Here is a 20,226-nt window from a genome sequence, read left to right as displayed (position 1 = left end):
CTGATTACCAGGTATTGTACAGTACGTTAGGAGCAAATGATACTTATATTTCAGTGGATTAAAATTTTGATTGGAGAAAGACTGCATTTTTTAGGCCATCAAAATCATAGGTGCTGATATTGTAGAGATGTGTTTTGATTCCAAGGAAGTGAAAGTGTGTTGTTGTGTATAAATGTATAAAATATAATGTAAATAAAAAATATATATCTAAATATAAATATATATCTAAATATAATATATATTAATATAAAATATATATATATATTTATATATATATAAATAATAATATATATATAAAAATATATATATATATATATAAATATATATATAAAGGAATCGACATTGTAAGCATATGTGAATTCCATATATGTATAAATTTTAAAGATTTGTTACTACATCATTAAGTAGCTAGGGGAAAAGTAATGTATCTATTTTAGGGTGCAGAGAGTAATCAAAATTTTAGGAAAAGGTATCCCTAGCTTGAACCCTGTATTTGAGTGGAGAGAAATCAATGCCATTCGCTTCCATTACTTTTATGGGAGATTGTACAAGGAAGAGCCTTTTATCTGCTATCATTTCCAGAATCATAAAATGTGAGATTGTGTGATCCAAACCACTAGGTTTTGTTAAGTAAGAATTACTCTTATTAGTATTATTTCTTTTTCTTTTTTTGCATTTGGAGATAATATTTTAATTTATTGGGAAGTATAAATGTTTTGTGAGGGATAATCTTGTTTAATGGATTTACGCAAGCAAATTGTCTGCGGTATATTTTTTTGTGACGCCTGCCGTCAGGTCCATTTGCACTAATTTGTGGTGGGATCAAGCTGTATCCTGTAATCTGATCAAAAGATTACAAACAATTTTTTGGAAATACTGACTGAGTTTAGACTTTAATCGGAAATCTTATTACTGGAGGGCTGGTTGCAAATAATAACCATCATATTGAATATTTTTCTCTTTGTTGCAGGATGGATATAAAATTACCAGCAGTTGGGTGATGGCCAGAAAATCCTGGCTAATGATATTACTATGGATGGCTGTTTCTCCTTCATCAGCAGACACAGGTCAGTACATTTCAGGAACTGCACTTCTGTTTGCCGTTTAATTCTGTAATGCATACTGGGTTCATGCTGAAGACCTTCTTGGCGGGTATTTTTTGTACATCACATTCTTGTGATTTGCAGCATAATTGTAGATTTATGCAGTTTGTACAGAGTAAGACTGTAGGCCCTAAGTTTCTAGTTTAATTCATATCTGTAGACGGTCACAACCTGTGCTGCCTTCCGAGTGCTAGATTCTCTCCTTTGTCTCTTCATCCATGGATCTCATCCCCTTTGGAGGTTAATGTTTATTGCTAAATTTTTGCCTTTTTGGTGTGGATGTTGGTATTATTACTGCTACTATTGTTATTGTTAGTATTGCTATTATCATTATTGTTATTATTATTATTAATATTATTTTCATTATTGTAACTATCATTGTTATTGTACGCATTATGAACATCATCATCATCATCATCATCATCATCTTGTTTACCACAATTATTATTATTTTTTATTGTTTTTATTATTTCTAGGATTTTTTATTTTTATTATTAACATTATTGTTAGTATTTTTTTATTGTTATATATTGTGTGTTATTTTTGTTATTATTGTTTAGATCATTATCATTAATATTCATCCCATCCCCATCCCCATCCCCATCCCCATCCCCATCCCCATCCCCATCCCCATCCCCATCCCCATCCCCATCCCCATCCCCATCCCCATCCCCATCCCCATCCCCATCCCCATCCCCATCCCCATCCCCATCCCCATCCCCATCCCCATCCCCATCCCCATCCCCATCCCCATCCCCATCCCCATCCCCATCCCCATCCCCATCCCCATCCCCATCCCCATCCCCATCCCCATCCCCATCCCCATCCCCATCCCCATCCCCATCCCCATCCCCATCCCCATCCCCATCCCCCCCCCCTCCCGATCCCCATCCCCATCCCCATCCCCATCCCCATCCCCATCCCCATCCCCATCCCCATCCCCATCCCCATCCCCATCCCCATCCCCATCCCCATCCCCATCCCCATCCCCATCCCCATCCCCATCCCCATCCCCATCCCCATCCCCATCCCCATCCCCATCCCCATCCCCATCCCCATCCCCATCCCCATCCCCATCCCCATCCCCATCCCCATCCCCATCCCCATCCCCATCCCCATCCCCATCCCCATCCCCATCCCCATCCCCATCCCCATCCCCATCCCCATCCCCATCCCCATCCCCATCCCCATCCCCATCCCCATCCCCATCCCCATCCCCATCCCCATCCCCATCCCCATCCCCATCCCCATCCCCATCCCCATCCCCATCCCCATCCCCATCCCCATCCCCATCCCCATCCCCATCCCCATCCCCATCCCCATCCCCATCCCCATCCCCATCCCCATCCCCATCCCCATCCCCATCCCCATCCCCATCCCCATCCCCATCCCCATCCCCATCCCCATCCCCATCCCCATCCCCATCCCCATCCCCATCCCCATCCCCATCCCCATCCCCATCCCCATCCCCATCCCCATCCCCATCCCCATCCCCATCCCCATCCTATCCCCATCCCTATCCCCATCCCCATCCCCATCCCCATCCCCATCCCCATCCCCATCCCCATCCCCATCCCCATCCCATATCCAACCCCATCCCCATCCCCATCCCCATCCTATCCCCATCCCTATCCCCATCCCCATCCCCATCCCCATCCCCATTCCATCCATCCCCATCATCCCATCACCCAATCCCCTACTTCAAATATATCCCAATTCGCTAACCTCATATATGATATTATATATATATATTATATATATATATATATATATATATATATATATATATATATATATATATATATTTATTGATGACTACACATTAGCACACCCCGAAACCATACATATGCAATAGAGATATAAATGACTATGTAAAGCACTTACGGGTGTAGGGTGAGTGAAGCAGATGCGAGGGTTTGAATCAAGGTACAGTGCCCTTGATTGTTAACCTTTAGTAGGGTAAGGGTAAGGGTAAGGGTTGAAGCAAGGGCCAGGGGACAAGGGCAAGGTCAAGAACAGAGGCAGGAGTAGGAGCTGGAACAGGAACAGGAGTATATTTGTAGGGTGGGAGGGGGGGGGCAGAGGTATAAGTCTAGGGCTGTGGGGCAAGAGCAAAAGCAAGCGATGAAAGGCTGGGGGGGAGGTGAGCAGGGACAAAAGTGCTGGGCATGGGGAAGATGCGGAAGTGTAAGGCCAGGGGCGGAGGCAGGGACGGCAGCATGAGCAGGGGGTAAGGAAAGGAGTACTGAGCAGGAAGTATGAGGGCAGAAATGGGAGCAGGGACGTGGTATAAGGGAGGGGATCAGGGCAGGGACACGGGGACTATAAGACCAGGTCAGGGACGAAAGCAGATGGACAGTCTTAGGGAGAACAATATGGGGCAGGGACAGAGCCAGGGACAAGGGTCAGGAGCCGCGTGGGAAGAGAGAAAGGGGAGGAAAATAAATAAACCCAGGGCCCGGTGGTTGGCACAAGAGGAGCATTAGAGCAATTGGTCCCATGCTCCAGGGATGCACGTCACTGAGGTGAGCGGAGCCAGAGGGAAAGTACAACGATTGTGCGGGAGAGAGTGCGTGTCGGGGGAGGGGGGAAGGGCGGGAGGAGGGAAGGGTAAGGAGCGGAGAGAAAATGCACGCCAATTACGCATTCATTCAAGGAGAGGGAGGAAGGGTGAGAGAGCATATGTATGTGCACACGGACATGCATAGAAGGAGAGAGAGAGAAAGAGAGAGAGAAAGGGAGAGAGAGAGAGAAAGAGAGAAAGAGAAAGGAAGAAAGAGAGAGAGAGAAAGGGTGAGAGAAAGAGAAAGGGAGAGAGAGAGAGAGAGAGGAAGGGAGATAGAGAGAGAAAAAGGGAGGGAGAGAGAGAGAGAAAGAAAGAAAGAAAGAAAGAAAGAAAGAAAGAAAGAAAGAAAGAAAGAGAGGGGGAGGGGGCAGCGAAGGAGGGAAGAGGGGAGAAGAGAAAATAAAAGTGGAGAAATGCCCATAAGCAAGATGGTCATCGTGAGGGCAGGGTGAGTGACTGGGCTTCTGTCGAAGGGAACGGCGGGAGAGTGGAGGAACGCATGATAAAGATCAAGACAAAGGGATAGGAAAGAAAAAAGGATAAGAGAGAGAGAGAGAGAGAGAGAGAGAGAGAGAGAGAGAGAGAGAGAGAGAGAGAGAGAGAGAGAGAGAGAGAGAGAGAGAGAGAGAGAGAGAGAGAGAGAGGAGAGAGAAGAGAGAAGAGAGCAGAGAAAAGAGAGGAGAGAGAAGTAGAAGAGAAAAGAGTAAGAAGAAGAGAGAAGAGAATGAGAGAAGAGAGAAGAGAGAAGAGAGAAAAAAGAGAGAAGAGATTGAGAGAGTGAGAAAGTTCGTAGAGAGAGAAGAGAGAGAGAGAGAGAGAGAGAGGGGGGGCGAGAGAGACGAAGAGAAGTTGAGAAGAGAGAAGAGAGAAGCAGAGATGGAGAGAAAAAGACGAAGAGAGATGAGAGAAGAGAGGAGAGAGGAAGAAAAGAAGTGAGGAGTAGAAGAGAGAGAGAGCAGGAGATGATGTGACAGAGGAGAGAGAGAGAGCTGACAGAGAGGAGAGAGAGAGGAGAGAGAGAGAGATGATGAGAGATGGGAGAGAGAAGGCAGAAAGAGATAGGAGGAGAGAGAGAGGAAGGTGAAGAAGAGAGAGAAGAAGAGAGGTGGAAGGGGGGGAGGCAAAAATAATGGTATAGAAGGAGAGAAAGGAGAAGAAGGATAAGGAGAAAAGAGAGAGAGGGAAAAAATAAGCAAATAGAGAATGGGAAGAGGAAAATAAAAGATAAGGAGAAAAAAAGGAAGAATATTATAAGGAGAAATATAGAAAGGAAATAAAAGGATGAGGAGAATGGGGGAAAGGAGAAAATTGGGCAAGGCGAGAGAGAAAGGGGGGAAAGAGAGATGAAGACGAAGAGGGAAAAACAAAAAGAAAGCTTCAAGATCGAGAGACAAAAAGTGGATAGAATAGAATGAGAAGGAAAAGGATAATAAAAAAAGTGAGGAAGAGAAATAGATAGAGAAAATGAAATAGAAAGAGAGAGAGAAAGGGAAAGGGGAGGAAAAAGAATAAGACAAGAAACAGAAGAGAAGGAGAAAGATTGAGGAAAAAGGATGCAGACGGAGAGAGAGGAGACAAAAAGGAGAGAGGAATTGAAACGGAAGAAAGACAGAGATAAAAACAGAGAAAAAGAAGAAAGACAAAGAGGAAAATTACAAAAAGGGGAGAAAGAGAGAGATAAAAAATAGATAGAGAAATTAAAGAAAAAAAGAGAAGAAAAAGAAACAGATAGAAAAGAAAAAAGGGGAAATATAGCTATAAAACGATAAAAAGATAACATCAAACAAACTTAATCAAACGGAGAACGAACAAAGAGAAGCCAAAACAGTAACGAACGACATAAAAGTAAAGAAAGGATAAGGGGAAAGGTTCAAACGGATAAATAACCGGTTGAATGCGCGACCACATAGATTATTATAAAGAATACACAGACAAATAGGTAAATTAATGAATAGATGAATGAGAAAGAAACTATGACAAATAAAACGAGACGCAAGGGCAACGGAGGTTAATAGATGAATAGACAAATCAATATTTGAATAGATAGATAGATTGATAAATGACCGGGTAAGACGGAACCGAAAAATACGACGGTTAAAGCGATCGTTAAAAGATCTCTACCCCGTGTGAAAGGGCGACGAGGTTAATAACTGAATAAGTAAATGAATAGATAGGTAAATTAAGAGAAAGGAGAGAAGACGAGATCAACGGAAAACAGAGAAAGACAAAGACATTAAAAATAAAGACGGGGCTAAAGCGAACGTTAAAAGGAAAACTACCCCGTGTGAAAGGGCGACGAGGTTAATAACTGAATAAGTAAATGAATAGATAGGTAAATTAAGAGAAAGGAGAGAAGACGAGACCAACGGAAAACGGAGAAAGACAAAGACATTAAAAATAAAGAAGGGGCTAAAGCGAACCATTAAAAGGAAAACTCCAACCCGGGTGACTGGGCGACGAGGTAGAGGAGCAAATGGACCGCAGGATGAAGAGGTTACGGGAGCGGATGGATGAAGGATGAAGAGGTGGAGGAGGATGGAGGGGAAGGGGTGGAGGAGGATGGAGGGGAAGGGGTGGAGGAGGCTGGAGGGGAAGGGGTGGAGGAGGATGGAGGAGGGTGAAGGGGAAGGGGTGGAGGAGTGTGGAGAGGAAGGGGTGGATGAGTGTGGAGGGGAAGGGTTGGAGGAGGGTGAAGGGGAAGAGGTGGAGGAGGATGGAGGGGAAGGGGTGGAGGCGGGTGGAGGGGAAAAGGGGTGAGGTGGAGGTGGAGGTAGGGGGATAGTTAGAGAAGGAAGGAAGTGTGTGTGTGTCTGTGTTTGTTTGTTTTATTGTGCTTGTATGTATGTATTTCTGTATGTCTGTATGTCTGTATGTCTGTTACCTGAAGTACCTGTGAAATGACAGGGGAAGGGGCGAGGTGATCCCTGACAGGCCCTAATGAGATGTCACTTTATTGGCTGGACGGGCCGGACGCAAAAGCCAAAAATGGGATGGAAGGGAAGGCAAAGGGAAGGAAATGAAATGAAAGGAAAGGGGGGAATAGAGGATTATGGGATGGACGTGAATGGAAACGAAAGTAAATGAAATGAAAATGGAAGAAAAGAAAAATGTTAAGATGGAAAATGAAGGGAAAGACAGGGAGGGAATTAAAAGGACGCGGAACGAAAAGGGAAATGGCATGGCAGGGGAGAGAAGAAAAGGACAATCATTAATGCGAATATGAAATGAGGAAAAAATGATTGTGAGATGGAACGGAATGGAAGGAAATAAAACGAAATGGAAGGAAAAGTGAAATAAAGGATGAATTGGGAGATGGAAATGAAAGGGGAAGGAAGGAAAGGAAATGAAAGAAAAAATACCCCATCCCCCTTCCCCCTTCCCCCTTCCCCCTCCCCCCCTCCCCCTTCCCCCTTCCCCCTTCCCCCTTCCCCCTTCCCCCTTCCCCCTTCCCCCTTCCCCCTTCCCCCTTCCCCCTTCCCCCTTCCCCCTTCCCCCTCCCCCCTTCCCCCTTCCCCCTTCCCCCTTCCCCCTTCCCCCTTCCCCCTTCCCCCTTCCCCCTTCCCCCTTCCCCCTTCCCCCTTCCCCCTTCCCCCTTCCCCCTTCCCCCTTCCCCCTTCCCCCTTCCCCCTTCCCCCTTCCCCCTTCCCCCTTCCCCCTTCCTTCCCTTCCCCCTTCCCCCTTCCCCCTTCCCCCCTCCCCCTTCCTCCTTCCCCCTTCCCCCTTCCCCCTTCCCCCTTCCCCCTTCCCCCTTCCCCCTTCCCCCTTCCCCCTTCCCCCTTCCCCCCTCCCCCTTCCCCCTTCCCCCTCCCCCTTCCCCCTCCTTCCTCCTTCCCCCTTCCCCCATTCCCCCTTCCCCCTTCCCCCTTCCCCCTTCACTCTTCCCCCTTCCCCCTTCCCCCTTCCCCCTTCCCTCTTTACCCTTTCCCCTTCCCCCTTCTCCCTTCCCCCTTCCCCCTTCCCCCTTCCCCCTTCCCCCTTCCCCCTTCCCCCTTCCCCCTCCTTCCCCCTTCCCTTCCCCTTTCCCCCTACCACCCATCCCCCTTTCCCCCTCCTTCCCATTTCCCCCTTCCCCCTTCCCCCTTTCCCCCTCCCCCTTCCCCCTTCCCCCTTCCCCCTTCCCCCTTCCCCCTTCCCCCTTCCCCCTTCCCCCTTCCCCCTTCCCCCTTCCCCCTTCCCCCTTCCCCCTTCCCCCTTCTCCCTTCCCCCTTCCCCCTTCCCCCTTCCCCCTTCCCCCTTCCCCCTTCCTCCTTCCCCCTTCCCCCTTCCCCCTTCCCCCTTCCCCCTTCCCCCTTCCCCCTTCCCCCTTCCCCCTTCCCCCTTCCCCCTCCTCCCTTCCCCCTTCTCCCTTCCCCCTTCCCCCTCCCCCTTCCCCCTTCCCCCTTCCCCCTTCCCCCTTCCCCCTTCCCCCTTCCCCCTTCCCCCTTCCCCCTTCCCCCTTCCCCCTTCCCCCTTCCCCCTTCCCCCTTCCCCCTTCTCCCTTCCCCTCCTTCCATCTTCCCCTTTCTCCATTACCCATCCTCCTTCCTCACCCCCTCCCCCATCCCTCCATTTTCCTTTTTTCCCTTTCCCCTCCCCTCCGTCTCTCCCTTTTTTTCTCCTCTCCCTCCATTCCCCTACATCAAAATCCCTTCCACAATCCCTTCCACCCCGTACCCCCTTCCCCCTTACCCCCTGACCCCTTATTACCTTATTCCCCTTCTTCATTCCCTTCTCCCCCCCTTCCTCCTTTCCCCTTATCCCTTACCCCTTACCCCTTACCCCTTACCCCTTACCCCTTACCCCCTCTTCCTCTATACACCATCCCCCTTCCCCCTACCCCATCCCCCTTCCCCCTTCCCCCTTCCCCCTTCCCCCTTCCCCTTACCCCGCCCCCTTCTAACAGAGCTCTTTCAGCGGCCCGTAATTTGTTTGTGGCAAGGACGTGTGGCCATGTTTTTTAGTACGGCGACTCGGCTTCGACTGCCCCTCATTTTTTTTCTTTTTCCTTTTTTTTCTTTTTTTTGAGAAGGCTTTTATCGGGATTTTGTGCTTTGCTTGCTGCTGGCCGGAATTTATTTTGAGGAATGGGTCATTCCTGCCATCTTTTAGTTTACTACTTATTTGTCTTGCTGGAACGTTGTCTCTTGCCACAGGTGTGCCGGACTAAGATCTTAGTTCTGGCCTTGAATTAACAAAAGGGCTTTAACGATGTTTGCGTCTTTAATTTGTGAATTTGTTTCCTCTTTTATTTACTGTTTCTTGCGACGGTTTACATTTCCATAAGGTTGGTTTATTTGCTGCTGCTTGCGACGGTTGAAATACTCTCCGGCTTGATGGCGCTTTTGTGTGGGCGGGGGCATATCTTAGCTTGTTTACTTATTAGACCTTTCGTTTTCATTCATTCTCTCTCTCTTTCTCTCTCTTTCTTTCTTTCTGTCTCTCTTTCTCTCTCTCTCTTTCTCTCTCTCGTTCGCTCCTCTCTCTCTCTCCTCGCTCTCTCTCGCTCCTCTCTCTCCACTCTCTTCCCGTCTCCTCCTCTCTCTCTTTCTTTCTTTCTCTCTGTCTGTCTCTCTCTCTGTCTCTCTTCTCTCCTCTCTCTCAAGCTCACTTCTCCTCTCTCTCCTCTCTCTCTCTCTCTCTCTCTCTCTCTCTCTCTCTCTCTCTCTCTCTCTCTCTCTCTCTCTCTCTCTCTCTCTCTCTCTCTCTCTCTCTCTCTCTCTCTCTCTCTCTCTCTCTCTCTCTCTCTCTCTCTCTCTCTCAAAGCGGGCATATTTTCTCTCGCATTGGCATTTTCCCTCACGCATAGGTCTCTCTCCCCTCACGCATTGGTCTTTATAGGATGTGTATAGGAAGACTACTTGTAGGATTCCTTCCCTCTAAGCGACAAGGCCTAGAAGAGGCCGCAAGATAGGAAGAAAGACCCGGAGAAAGTGGTGGTGGTGGTGGGCATCTGACGGCCCGAGGGAGGGGCGGATTTTTTTTAGGGAGGGGTGGGGGGGGTGGCATAAGGGAGCAGCGCCCCATCTAAGATATTGGATCGAGGGAAGGTGTATACAATACAATTACTTCGCGGGGCTTGTTGGGACCCCGCCTCCCCCCATCCCCCCTACTCTCCCTCTACTCTCTCCCTCCTCCCCTCACCCATTTCCCCCTACTCCCCTTCTAACCCTCTCTATCCCTCTTCCTTTGCTATCATGATCTCACGTGGGGAAGGGGGGGAGGGAGATAGATTTACCCCAGTAGGTTTTAAGGAAGGGGAGACAGACAGACAGACAGGCAGACAGACAGACAGATGCAGAGAGAAAGAGAAAGAGAGAGAAAGAAAGAAGGTGGGGGTGATGGAGCGTGTGTGTGTGTGTGTGTGTGCGTGCGTGCGTGCGTGTGCGTGCATGTGTACGCGCGCGCACTATGTTTTATATGACGTGACCTGCTTCATTACATTTAATTGGTCCGGATGCCGTCTTGCGTGAGCGCGTGTCTGCAGTTATCTGTTTGCTTAAGCGAGTAGCAATTAGAAAGACAGTGAGAAAGGTGGTGGTAATGCGGTAGGTAAAGATATAAGATAGGGGAAAGGTGGTAAGGAAAAAGAAAAAAATATATATATAAAAGTTCATTAACGAAATAGGATAGGGAGTAAAGGAAAAAGGACACATATAATAGAAAATGTCCAGAAGAACAACAACAAAACAAAAACAACAACAACAATAAAAAAACGCGGAAAGAATGCGAAATGGAAATAGAAAATGAAAAAAAAAATTGAAAGAGAGTGGGGGAAGGAGGGAAGATAGGGGAGAGGGGGGTATAGGGAGGGGGGTGGAGGCACTATCTCGGGATGCTGCTCACGCCTCCCGGACGCACCTTCATCCCGTGGTGAGGAGAGCCCGGCCGGGGGATGCGGGGGATGGAGGGGGAGGGGGATAATAAAGTGGATAGGAGGCAAAATAGGCGGAGGAGGTGGAGGTGGGGTCGGTGGTAGAGGTAGTGGAGGTAGAAATGGTGGATGTGGAAGTGGAGGTAGAGGTTGAGGTAGTGGAAGAGAAGGTGGAAGAGGATGGGATGGCTGGGAGGTAGAGGAGGAAGAGGCGGTGGATGTTGCAGAGAAAGTAAAGGTAGAGGAGGAAATGGAAGAGGAGGAGGAGGTGAAGGAGAAGGTCGTGGAGGTGGAGTTAGATAGGTAGGTAGACAGGAATGAGGATAAAGACAAATATGAAGGAGGAGAAGATGATGGGGGGGATAGTAGAGATGGACATGGTAATGGTGATGATAATGATGATGGATGATGAGGATGATGAAGAATAAAATAAACGAAGAAGAAGAGGAGGAGGAAAGAGGAAGAAGGAATGAAGGATGGAGAGAGGGAGGGTAGGAAGGGAGGAGGGAAGGTGAGAGGGAGACGGTAGGAAGGGAGGAGGGAAGGTGAGAGGGAGACGGTAGGGAGGGGGAAGGGAAAGAAAGAGGGAGGAGGGAAGGTGAGAGGGAGACGGTAGTGAGGGGGAAGGGAAGGGAAGAGGGAGGGGTAATCAGGGAGGGTGAGGGTAATCAGGAGAAAAATCTCCGAAGATCTCTGGTAAGTACGTGAGATTTGAGGTGATTTATCTGGTTATCCGAAATGATTTATTCCTTATCCGAAACTTCGACAGTTGACGAAGAGTGGGAGGGCGCGGGAAAAGGAGATGGAAGGAGAGAGAAGAAAAAGATAAAAGGGATGAGGAAGAGAGAAAGAGGAGATGGGAGGAGAAGAGAGGAGAGGAGAAGAGAAAAAGGAAAAGAGAAAAAGAGAGTGAAAGATAGAGAGAAGAGAAGAGACGAGAATAGAGAGAGGAAGAAAGAGAGCGAGAAAAAAAAAAAAAATTCTGTAGAAACGGGGCGAGGGCTTTCAGCTGGGCGTGGGAATGGGCGTGGTTGTGAGATGTGGGCGGCTGTGAGTAAATGTATGTGCACGCGTGTGGCCTGAATGTGTGAATAGACTTTATTTGACTTCAGACGCAGTGCAGCGTACGTGCGGTTCGAATCGACGGGCGTGAACGTCGATTGAATTTGGGCGTCGAAGGGGCGTAGATGTGGGCGGCCACGAGGCTCGACTGTGGCATAAGGGTGGAGGTGGTGGGGGGTGGATAGGGGGTGTACTTTGATGTCGTGCTGATGGCGTAGTTCTAAAACGATGCAAAGAGTTTAAAGTAATCTCGAAATGTCTCATCTAAGTAAGTAGCAGTACAGTACATCCAGCGCACACATGTACAGGCTACACGCAGGGCTGCAGATTGTAACATTACTTTGCACTCTACACACACTCTGTAAAGCACTCTTACAAAAGGCAGCATAATTTTACGCCTGGAACATTTACACCTTCTCCCCCTTAACTCCAGCCCGACATACCCACCCTCGCCCACCCCGGGCCCACCCTAGGCCCACCCTAGGCCCACCCCTTGAACATTTACACTCCCCCCCCCCCCCCGAGAGTATTTAGTGCCAGTTTTCCACACCTTGCAACTTCTATCTACAGCTTGCAACACAGTAACGCCCACGCCCATTCCCCCCCCCCTCTCTCTCTCTTTCTCTTTCTCTTTCTCTCTCTCTCTTCCACCTCTCTCTCTCTCTCTCTCTCTCTCTCTCTCTCTCTCTCTCTCTCTCTCTCTCTCTCTCTCTCTCTCTCTCTCTCTCTCTCTCTCTCTCTCTCTCTCTCTCTCTCTCTCTCTCTCTTCCTTTCTTTCTCTCACCTCTTTCTCCCACCTCTTACTCTCTTACTCTCACACCTCTCTCTTTTTCCCTCTGTAATAGCCATAATGTTTTAGATTATGTTACAGTGGGCGTTCGCCGGAGACGCTGCTCGAGTGTTTCCTGGCGTTGGAAGGAGCTTAGCCTTCGTGGTTTATTGTGGTTTATATAGGACGTGTTTGTCTTTCTTCTTCTTCCTCTTCTTCGGTGTTGTCGACTTTTTCTCTCTGCTTGTTCTTGTGATATTTGTTCGATTTTTATTTTTTTTTCATCTCTTCCTTTCTTTTTCTTCTTCCTCTTCTTCTTCTTCTTCCTCCTCCTCCTTCTCCTTCCCAATCCTCTTCCTCCTCCTGTTCCTCCTTCCCAATCCTCTTCCTCCTTGTCGTCCTTCCCAAACCTCTTCTCCCTCCTGTTCTTCCTACTCCTCCTGCTTCTCGTTCTCCTCCTCCTTCTTCTTCTCCTCCTCCTCCTCCTCCTCCTCCTCCTCCTCCTCCTCCTCCTCCCCCTCCTTTTCCTCCTCCTCCTCCTCGTACCTCTCCCACCGCCTCTCTTCGTCCTCCCGCCGTATTTCCGTCCCACTTCCCTATAGGTAGGCGTGGCGTCGCTCTAAAGACGGGGAAGGTCCTGAGACGGTCCTTTTTCACTGCCCTTATATCCTTTAATCAGCCTCGGGACGTGATGAGGAGGGAAGGGGATCGGAGGGTGGGGTGTAGGTGGAAGGGAGGGAGGAAGGGAGGGAGGCAGGAAGGGAGGGAGAGAGGGAGTATGAAAGGTGATCGGAGGGTGGGGTGTAGGTGGAGGGAAGGAAGGGCACAGAAAGGATTATAAAGGTGAGTCGGAGGGTGGGTGTAGTGGAAGGAAAGAAGGGAGGAAGGAAGAAGGGGAGGGAACGGGAGCGAAGAAGGTGTAGGAAGGAAGGAAGGAAGGAAGGAAGGAAGGAAGGGGATCGGAGGGTGGGGTGTAGGTGGAAGGGAGGGAGGGAGGGAGGGAGGAAGGGAGGGAGAGAGAGGAGAAGAAAAGAGAATGAGGGAAGAAAGGGAGTACTATGGGAAGGATTAGAATAGAGAGGCAAGGAAGAGAGAGGGAGAGAGATGGAACGAATAAAGAAAGAAAGAAAGGTGGAGGGAGTGAGAGGCAGAGGTGAGAATAAAAGAAAAGTGGAGAGGGAGAGGAGGGGTAAGAAAGAAAGAGACAAGGAAGGAAAGAAAGGAAGAAGTGAAGGTTGTATTTAGAGTGAGAGCGGGAGAGGGAGAGAGAGAGAGAGAGAGAGAGAGAGAGAGAGAGAGAGAGAGAGAGAGAGAGAGAGAGAGAGAGAGAGAGAGAGAGAGAGAGAGAGAGAGAGAGAGAAGAGAGAAAACAAGAACAAGAACAAGGAAGAGTGAAGTACTTTGTTTTCCCCAGTGGAGGGAGGGAAGGAGAGAGAGAGAGAGAGAGAGAGAGAGAGAGAGAGAGAGAGAGAGAGAGAGAGAGAGAGAGAGAGAGAGAGAGAGAGAGAGAGAGAGAGAGAGAGAGAGAGAGAGAGAGAGAGAACGAGAAAGAAGAAAAAGAAGGAAGAGTGGAGTACTTTGTTTTCCCCAGTGGAGGCTCAGTGCGCGGAGTGTTGGCGTGGTGCGAGGCCAATTATCAACGACACGATTATATATCAACCTGCCATAACCTCGCCGTGCCTGTCTTCCTTTTCTTCGTGTGTTGCAGTCATTGTTGCTTTTGTTGCAGCATGTTTTTTTTTTTGGTTTGTTTTTATTTTGTTCTCGGGTGTTTCTGGTTTTTGTTTATGTTCCTCTTTGTTGTAGAGCGTGGTTTGTCTTCTTATTGACCATGGATTTGTTATTGTTAGAATTATTGTTATTGCTGTTGTTGTTACTGGTATTATGATTGTTGTTGTTTGGTAGTATCGTTATTGTTATTGTTATTTGAAGCGCCTTATTTGTAGTGTTCTCATACAACAGCCTGTGTTCTTTCGAGCGGCTTTATCAGTTCGTTCTAGCATTGTTATGATTAAAATGTTATTGTCGTTATTGTTGTTGTTGTTGTTGTCGTTATCGTTATCATTATTATTGTTGTTGTTACAATTAGTAATGTTATTACTATTTTTCCTACTTTTATTGTTGCTACTACTACTACTATTACTACAACTACTACTACTTTTATTATCGTGATTATTTTAATGCAATTATAGTTGTCGTTTATTATTATTGTTAATTATTATTGTTATTATCCTTATTATTATTTTATTTCATTGATTTTTATTTTCTTCTTACTCGTTATTTGATGTTGTTCAGTAGTACTTTCCTCTTCTGCCATTTTTTCTACCTCGTGTGATGGTGGATGTTCCCTAAAGTGGAACTTCCTGAGATTTATGTAGATTGAATTACCAAACGCGACCCAAGAGGCTAGGGGTAGGGTGAGGAGGAGGGTAGTAGGGGTGGGGTGGGGAGGGGAGGAAGGAGGAGGGTGGGGTGGGGTGGGTAGGGAGGAGGGGGGGGAGGAGGAGGAGGAGAGGGTAGAGGAAGAGGAGAGAGGAGATGGGAGGGGGAGAGGAGAGAGGAGGAGGAGGAGGAGGAGGAGGAGGAGGAGGAGGAGGAGGAGGAGGAGGAGGAGGGTGGGGTTGGGGAGGAGGAGGAGGAGTAGGAGAGGGGAGGAGGGGAGAGGAGGGGGTCATTGGAAAGAAGAAAGGGAGGGGTGGGATGAGAGGGTATGGAGGTACGAGAAGTGGTGAGGGAAGAGAAGGGAAGGGGAGCAGAAGAGTGGAGAGGGGGAGGTGTTTCAGACAGAGGGGGAGAGGGGGAGGAGGAGAGATGGGAGAGGGGAGAGGGTGATTTCATAGACAAGATAAAGTGCAAGTGTGTTTATATCCCGGGCAAGGGAGAACGTAGTTAAACTTCGCGAGGATTATTATCCAGTCAAGGGGAGTGTTTTATTAGCACGAAGAGGGGATAATTGCCAGACACTGAATTTGAAATGTCTGGATATATGGCAAACCGATATTGCACACTTAGAAGCCATCCGTTGCAAAGCGAAATATCAATTTGGGCTCACGATTAAACATAGAATTTGATATGTCTGGACATATTGGATGCATCGATATAGTGCATACAGCGATAGCGTTCAATTAGAAACCAGTTATTTTAAAGCGATTAAAACAACAACAGAAAACGCGATATGATCATAGCTTTTTCATAAACCAGTAAAATCGTATATATATATATATATATATATATATATATATATATATATATATATATATATAAATATATAAATATATATATATTTATGTATAATTTATATTTTAAATATATATATATGTATATATTATAATCAATATTATATATTATATAAATAGTGTATAATATATATACACACATATATATATATATATATATATTTTCACAATATATATTATATATATTTTTGATATATGTAATTATATATATATATATATTAATATTTTATATTATATTATATATATATATAATATATATATATATATATATATATATATATATATATATATATATGATTTTACTGTTATATCTAAACCTATCCAGCAACATCACAAATCTCAAACCGAAAGCAGGCTCGAGATCGACGGCAAAAAAGCCAAAGTCGATATCCCGCAAGTGCAGCTGTCAGGGTACCGAATTTTATTTGCGTGGAGAAATATTACGGTCCGGTGCCCATGCTCTGCGAATGGGCATACTTTGCAGCCGAGGGAGCGACGGAAATTCGGGGGCGTCATTGAAGCGTGAAGTGGCGTGAATTTTAGAGAGAGGCTTTCACGGTGGTGGGCGCCCACGCCTTTTTATTATTTTTGTTATTGCTGGTTTGGATTCTGTTGGTGTTGTTATTGTTATTATTGTTATTATTATTATTATGATTATTATGAATATTATTACTATTGTTATTATTTATCATCATCATCGTTATTATTATTTTACTATTATTATTATTATTATTATTATTATTATCTTCATGATTATCATAATGATAATAATAATAATAATAATAATAATAATAATAATAATTATTATTGTTTTAGGCGTTTTCTCCGACCAGACATATTTTACCCGGTACATAATTTTAGTACGTCAACGTATGTAGATTGATTCAATACATGCACTATATAATGAACGGCTGATAATCATGGATCGAGAATTGAAGACATATAGTCGCTTCAGAACAACTCTTACAAGTATGTATGTTTTCCCTTTTTCCTAACTCCAAAACTCCAATGCGGATAAACAAAGACCCAAACGAATAAAATTCCCTTTATGCCAGCAGCCTCTTAGTATGCGAGATGCGAGTGAGGATGCTACTGTCGTTCGCACGCTGGCCACGCACGCACGCACACAAGCACGAACGCACGCACGCACGCACGCACATCTCAGCGCGGCGGGCGGGCGGGAAAGGGATTAGCTTAATGTCGCCCGGGATTTTGGAATATGCGGAAGTTAGAGCGCGTGTTTATTATCATTATTACATTGCCTTGATGATTACGGTCGTTTCGTGTCTGTTAGTGTGATTGCATTGTTTGAGAGGGAGGAAGTGGTTGGTGTGGAGGGGGGGAGGGGGAAGGGGGAGGGGAGGGGAGGGGTAGGGGAAGGGGGAGGGGGAAAGGGGGTATGGTGGGGAAAGATGGAGGGGGGGAGGGAAGGATGTAGGGGAAGGAGGGGAGGAGGGGCGAAGGGGAGGATGTTGGGGAAAGAGGGAGGGGGGAGTGAAGGAAGTAGGGGAAGGAGGGAGGGGGGAGTGGAGGATGTTGGGGAAAGAGGGAGGGTGGAGGGGAAGATGTTGAAGGTGGGGGTGGAAGGAGGGAGGGAAGAGGGGAGGAAGGAATGTTTGGGATAGGGGGAGGGGAAAGGGGAGGGAGAGGGGGTAGGGGCAGGACTAACAGGCGCTGTATTTCCGCTTGGGTTTCTTGGGAGCAGTTATTTTTACAGCGTCCATCACTGTCTGCAGAACAGCATCCCGCCAAGTTGCCGCCGCCCGCTTTCGACGCAACCATTATCTCTGAAGCTTGGTACCACCGTCGCTACTACCGCAATCATTCCTGTCTTCTCTACCAGCGCTACTTTCCCCATTATCGCTACTTTCGCTACCGTTACCATCGACACCAGCATCGCGGCTATTGCCATAACCGCCACTATCGCTACCATTGCTCTCTTCGCGACCACCGTTACCTTTACTAATATCGCTACTACCACTGCAACTACCACTACCACTACCACTGCAACTACTGCTACCACTACTACCGCTACAACCGCTACACTAGTACCGCTTCTACCACTAGCACCATCTCTAGCATCGCTACTACAAAAAGTACCAGCACTACCACCATCGCTACCACGGCCACCCGGCAGGGTAGGATGATAATGACCAGAGCGCGGGCAGGTTAATTATGATTTACCTGCTCTCGCCGGCTTAATATTTATCAAACACGGACAGGCTTTATTGTGTGTACCCGGTGAGGCTGGGGGTGGGGGGCTAAAGGGAAGGAGGGAAGGAGGGAGGGGAAGAGAGTGGGAGGGAGGGAGGGAGGGGAAGAGAGTGGGGGGAAGAGAGGGAAGGAAAGAGACTGGGAGGGAGGGGGGGAGGAAGGGAGGGAAAGAGAGTGGGAGGGAGGGAGGGAAAGTGAGTGGGAGGGAGGGAGGGAGGGAGGGAAAGAGAGTGGGAGGGAGGAGGGAGGGAAGTAATGGGTAGGACTGAGGGAAGGAGCGTGGGAGAGTGAGAGATAAAATGAGAGTGGAAGGATATATATATATATATATATATATATATATATATATATATATATATATATATGTATGTATGTATGTATGTATATGCGTGTGCATATCTATTTGTATCTTATATTAGTATATATGAATAAATAAATATAAAAGTAAATAGATAAATTTATATACATGTATATATTTTTTTCTTATATATATATATATATATATATATATATATATATATATATATGTATATATATATATATATATATATATATATATATATATATATATATGTATGTATACATATGTAGTATATGTGTTATGTAAATATTCTTACATGTGGTCTATGTATTTTTATCCTTCTTGTGGGGGGAAAGTCAACATTGTGATATTTTTTGTCAATAATGTCAGGGGTGGCAATTGCAGCTATGTTGTATCGAACCTAACGAAGGAGCATTTGACTAAACCGTAATTTCTTTTTTTGCAGGTGCGTGAAGTTGCTAGTGTTGGTCTGTGCAACGGACAGCGATCAGGTAAACAGTCCTCGGGGTGGCTGGATCGGCACTCTCTTTTATATCATTACCTAATGCTCTTCTTTATCAGCCATCTTCTTTCCTCTCCCCGTCTCCGTAGCTTTGGTTTGATCTCGACATTCGACGTTCTGTTGCTCGCTTCCTCCTTTCCGTTCCTCTTCCCTCCCGCGTCTTGTCGCCCTCCTCCTCTTTCTCCCCCTCCTCCTCCTCTTCCTCCTCTTCCTCTTCCTCCTCTTCCTCCTCCTCCCCCCCTTTTCTTACCCCTCCCCCCCTCCTTCTCTTCTTTCACTCCCCCTTATTCCTCCTCCTCCTCCTCCTCCCCCCCCCCCCCTCCTCCTCCTCCTCCCTTCTCCTCCTCCTCCTCCCTTCTCCTCCTCCTCCTCCTCCTCCTCCTCCCTTCTCCTCCTCCTCCTCCTCCTCCTCCTCCTCCTCCTCCTCCCCCCCCCTCCTCCACCCCCTTCTTCTTCTTCTCTTCCTCCTCCTCCTCCTCCTCCTCCTCCTCCATCTCCTCCTCCCCTCCCTACCCCCTCTCTTCCCCCCCCTCCCTCCCCCCTCCCGTCCCCTTCCAAGCCCATCAGCCACTTTTGCCCCAGTAACACCATCTATCACCGAGGCCGTGCACATTGTTATTTCGTAAAGTTATCTGTGTCTCTTGCCAATAGTTGGGTCGCTTTTCTCCCGAGAAGAACTCGGCGCATTTTTCTTCATCCAGCCAATCTCCTGCTGGGCAACCTCTCTCGTTCTTTCGTTAACTTTTGGCCTTGAGGTGGAGGAGGAAGTGGGGTTTTTTTTCTTTTGTATAGAGATCTTTCCCCCCTCTTTGGGAGGAAGAAAAAGTGAAAAAAAATGGAGATCGTAAGTTTTTTTTTTCTAAACTTTATTTCGGATAATGCAAGAATAAAAAATAACCTTCTTATCCCTAGTAGTTATTTATCAGTGGTAGTTAGAAGTTGGAACCCATGTAGACTTTGGTAGCTGAGGCCCCTAAATGAATGAAAATCTAGTGACGTCAAAGTCATTATCTTTATCGCCGACTATGAGTTTGTTTTAGTACCGTCGCGTCAGTGGCGACGTCTCCCTCGCGTCGCGCCAATGGCATCTCGTCATTTGGCCAAAAATCGCCTAATTTAATGGCGATGTTCACGGGTGATTTATAGTGGCTCCTGCAGGATTTCCTTCGGTCGTCTTCCTTCCCCGTCCTTCATCTTGGGGTGGGCGGGTGTTGACGGAGGGGGACGGGGAAGCGATCGAGAGAGATATCGGGAGATCGTGATCATGGGGGAAAGGTAAGGGGGGGCTGAACTTACGTGGAAATGAACGATTGCGATTCCATCCCCCCCCCAAAAAAAAAAAAAAAAAAAAAAAAAAATCCGTCTAAGATTTGCAGAGACGGCGGTCATACGAGACAATTCGTTCATTCCGAGACGATTCGACCTTTCCTAAATGGTGGGCGAGATAAAGAACCCGATGAGGGAGAATTATCCGGTATGAGGGAGAAATGGCCCTGAATTATGGAGTAAATGACAGCCGCTGGTGTTGCAACATAGAGTGAATATGCTAGTCTTGCAGCGTGTTGACCGCGAGGGCGTCCAAGTGCAGCGCGGGTCTCGAGG

General features: G+C 47.1%; 1 protein-coding gene across 1 annotated transcript in view; it reads left to right on the top strand.

The window, feature by feature from the left end:
- Positions 1 to 20,226, top strand: part of LOC122259863 (protein sax-3) — a 231,485-nt gene that overhangs the window by 11,471 nt on the left and 199,788 nt on the right. The window contains exon 2 of the mRNA XM_086556478.1: positions 971 to 1,067. Within this exon, the coding sequence (XP_086412604.1) occupies positions 971 to 1,067 (97 nt within the window). The remainder of the gene's footprint in view (positions 1 to 970; positions 1,068 to 20,226) is intronic.

The sequence above is a fragment of the Penaeus japonicus genome, unplaced genomic scaffold (genome assembly GCF_977035675.1).
Source record: "Penaeus japonicus unplaced genomic scaffold, GWHDUDI00000001_assembly GWHDUDI00000032, whole genome shotgun sequence".
Taxonomy (NCBI): Eukaryota; Metazoa; Arthropoda; class Malacostraca; order Decapoda; family Penaeidae; genus Penaeus; species Penaeus japonicus.
The sequence above is the reverse complement of the archived record's forward strand: the minus strand, read 5'-3'. Positions and strand labels throughout refer to the sequence as shown.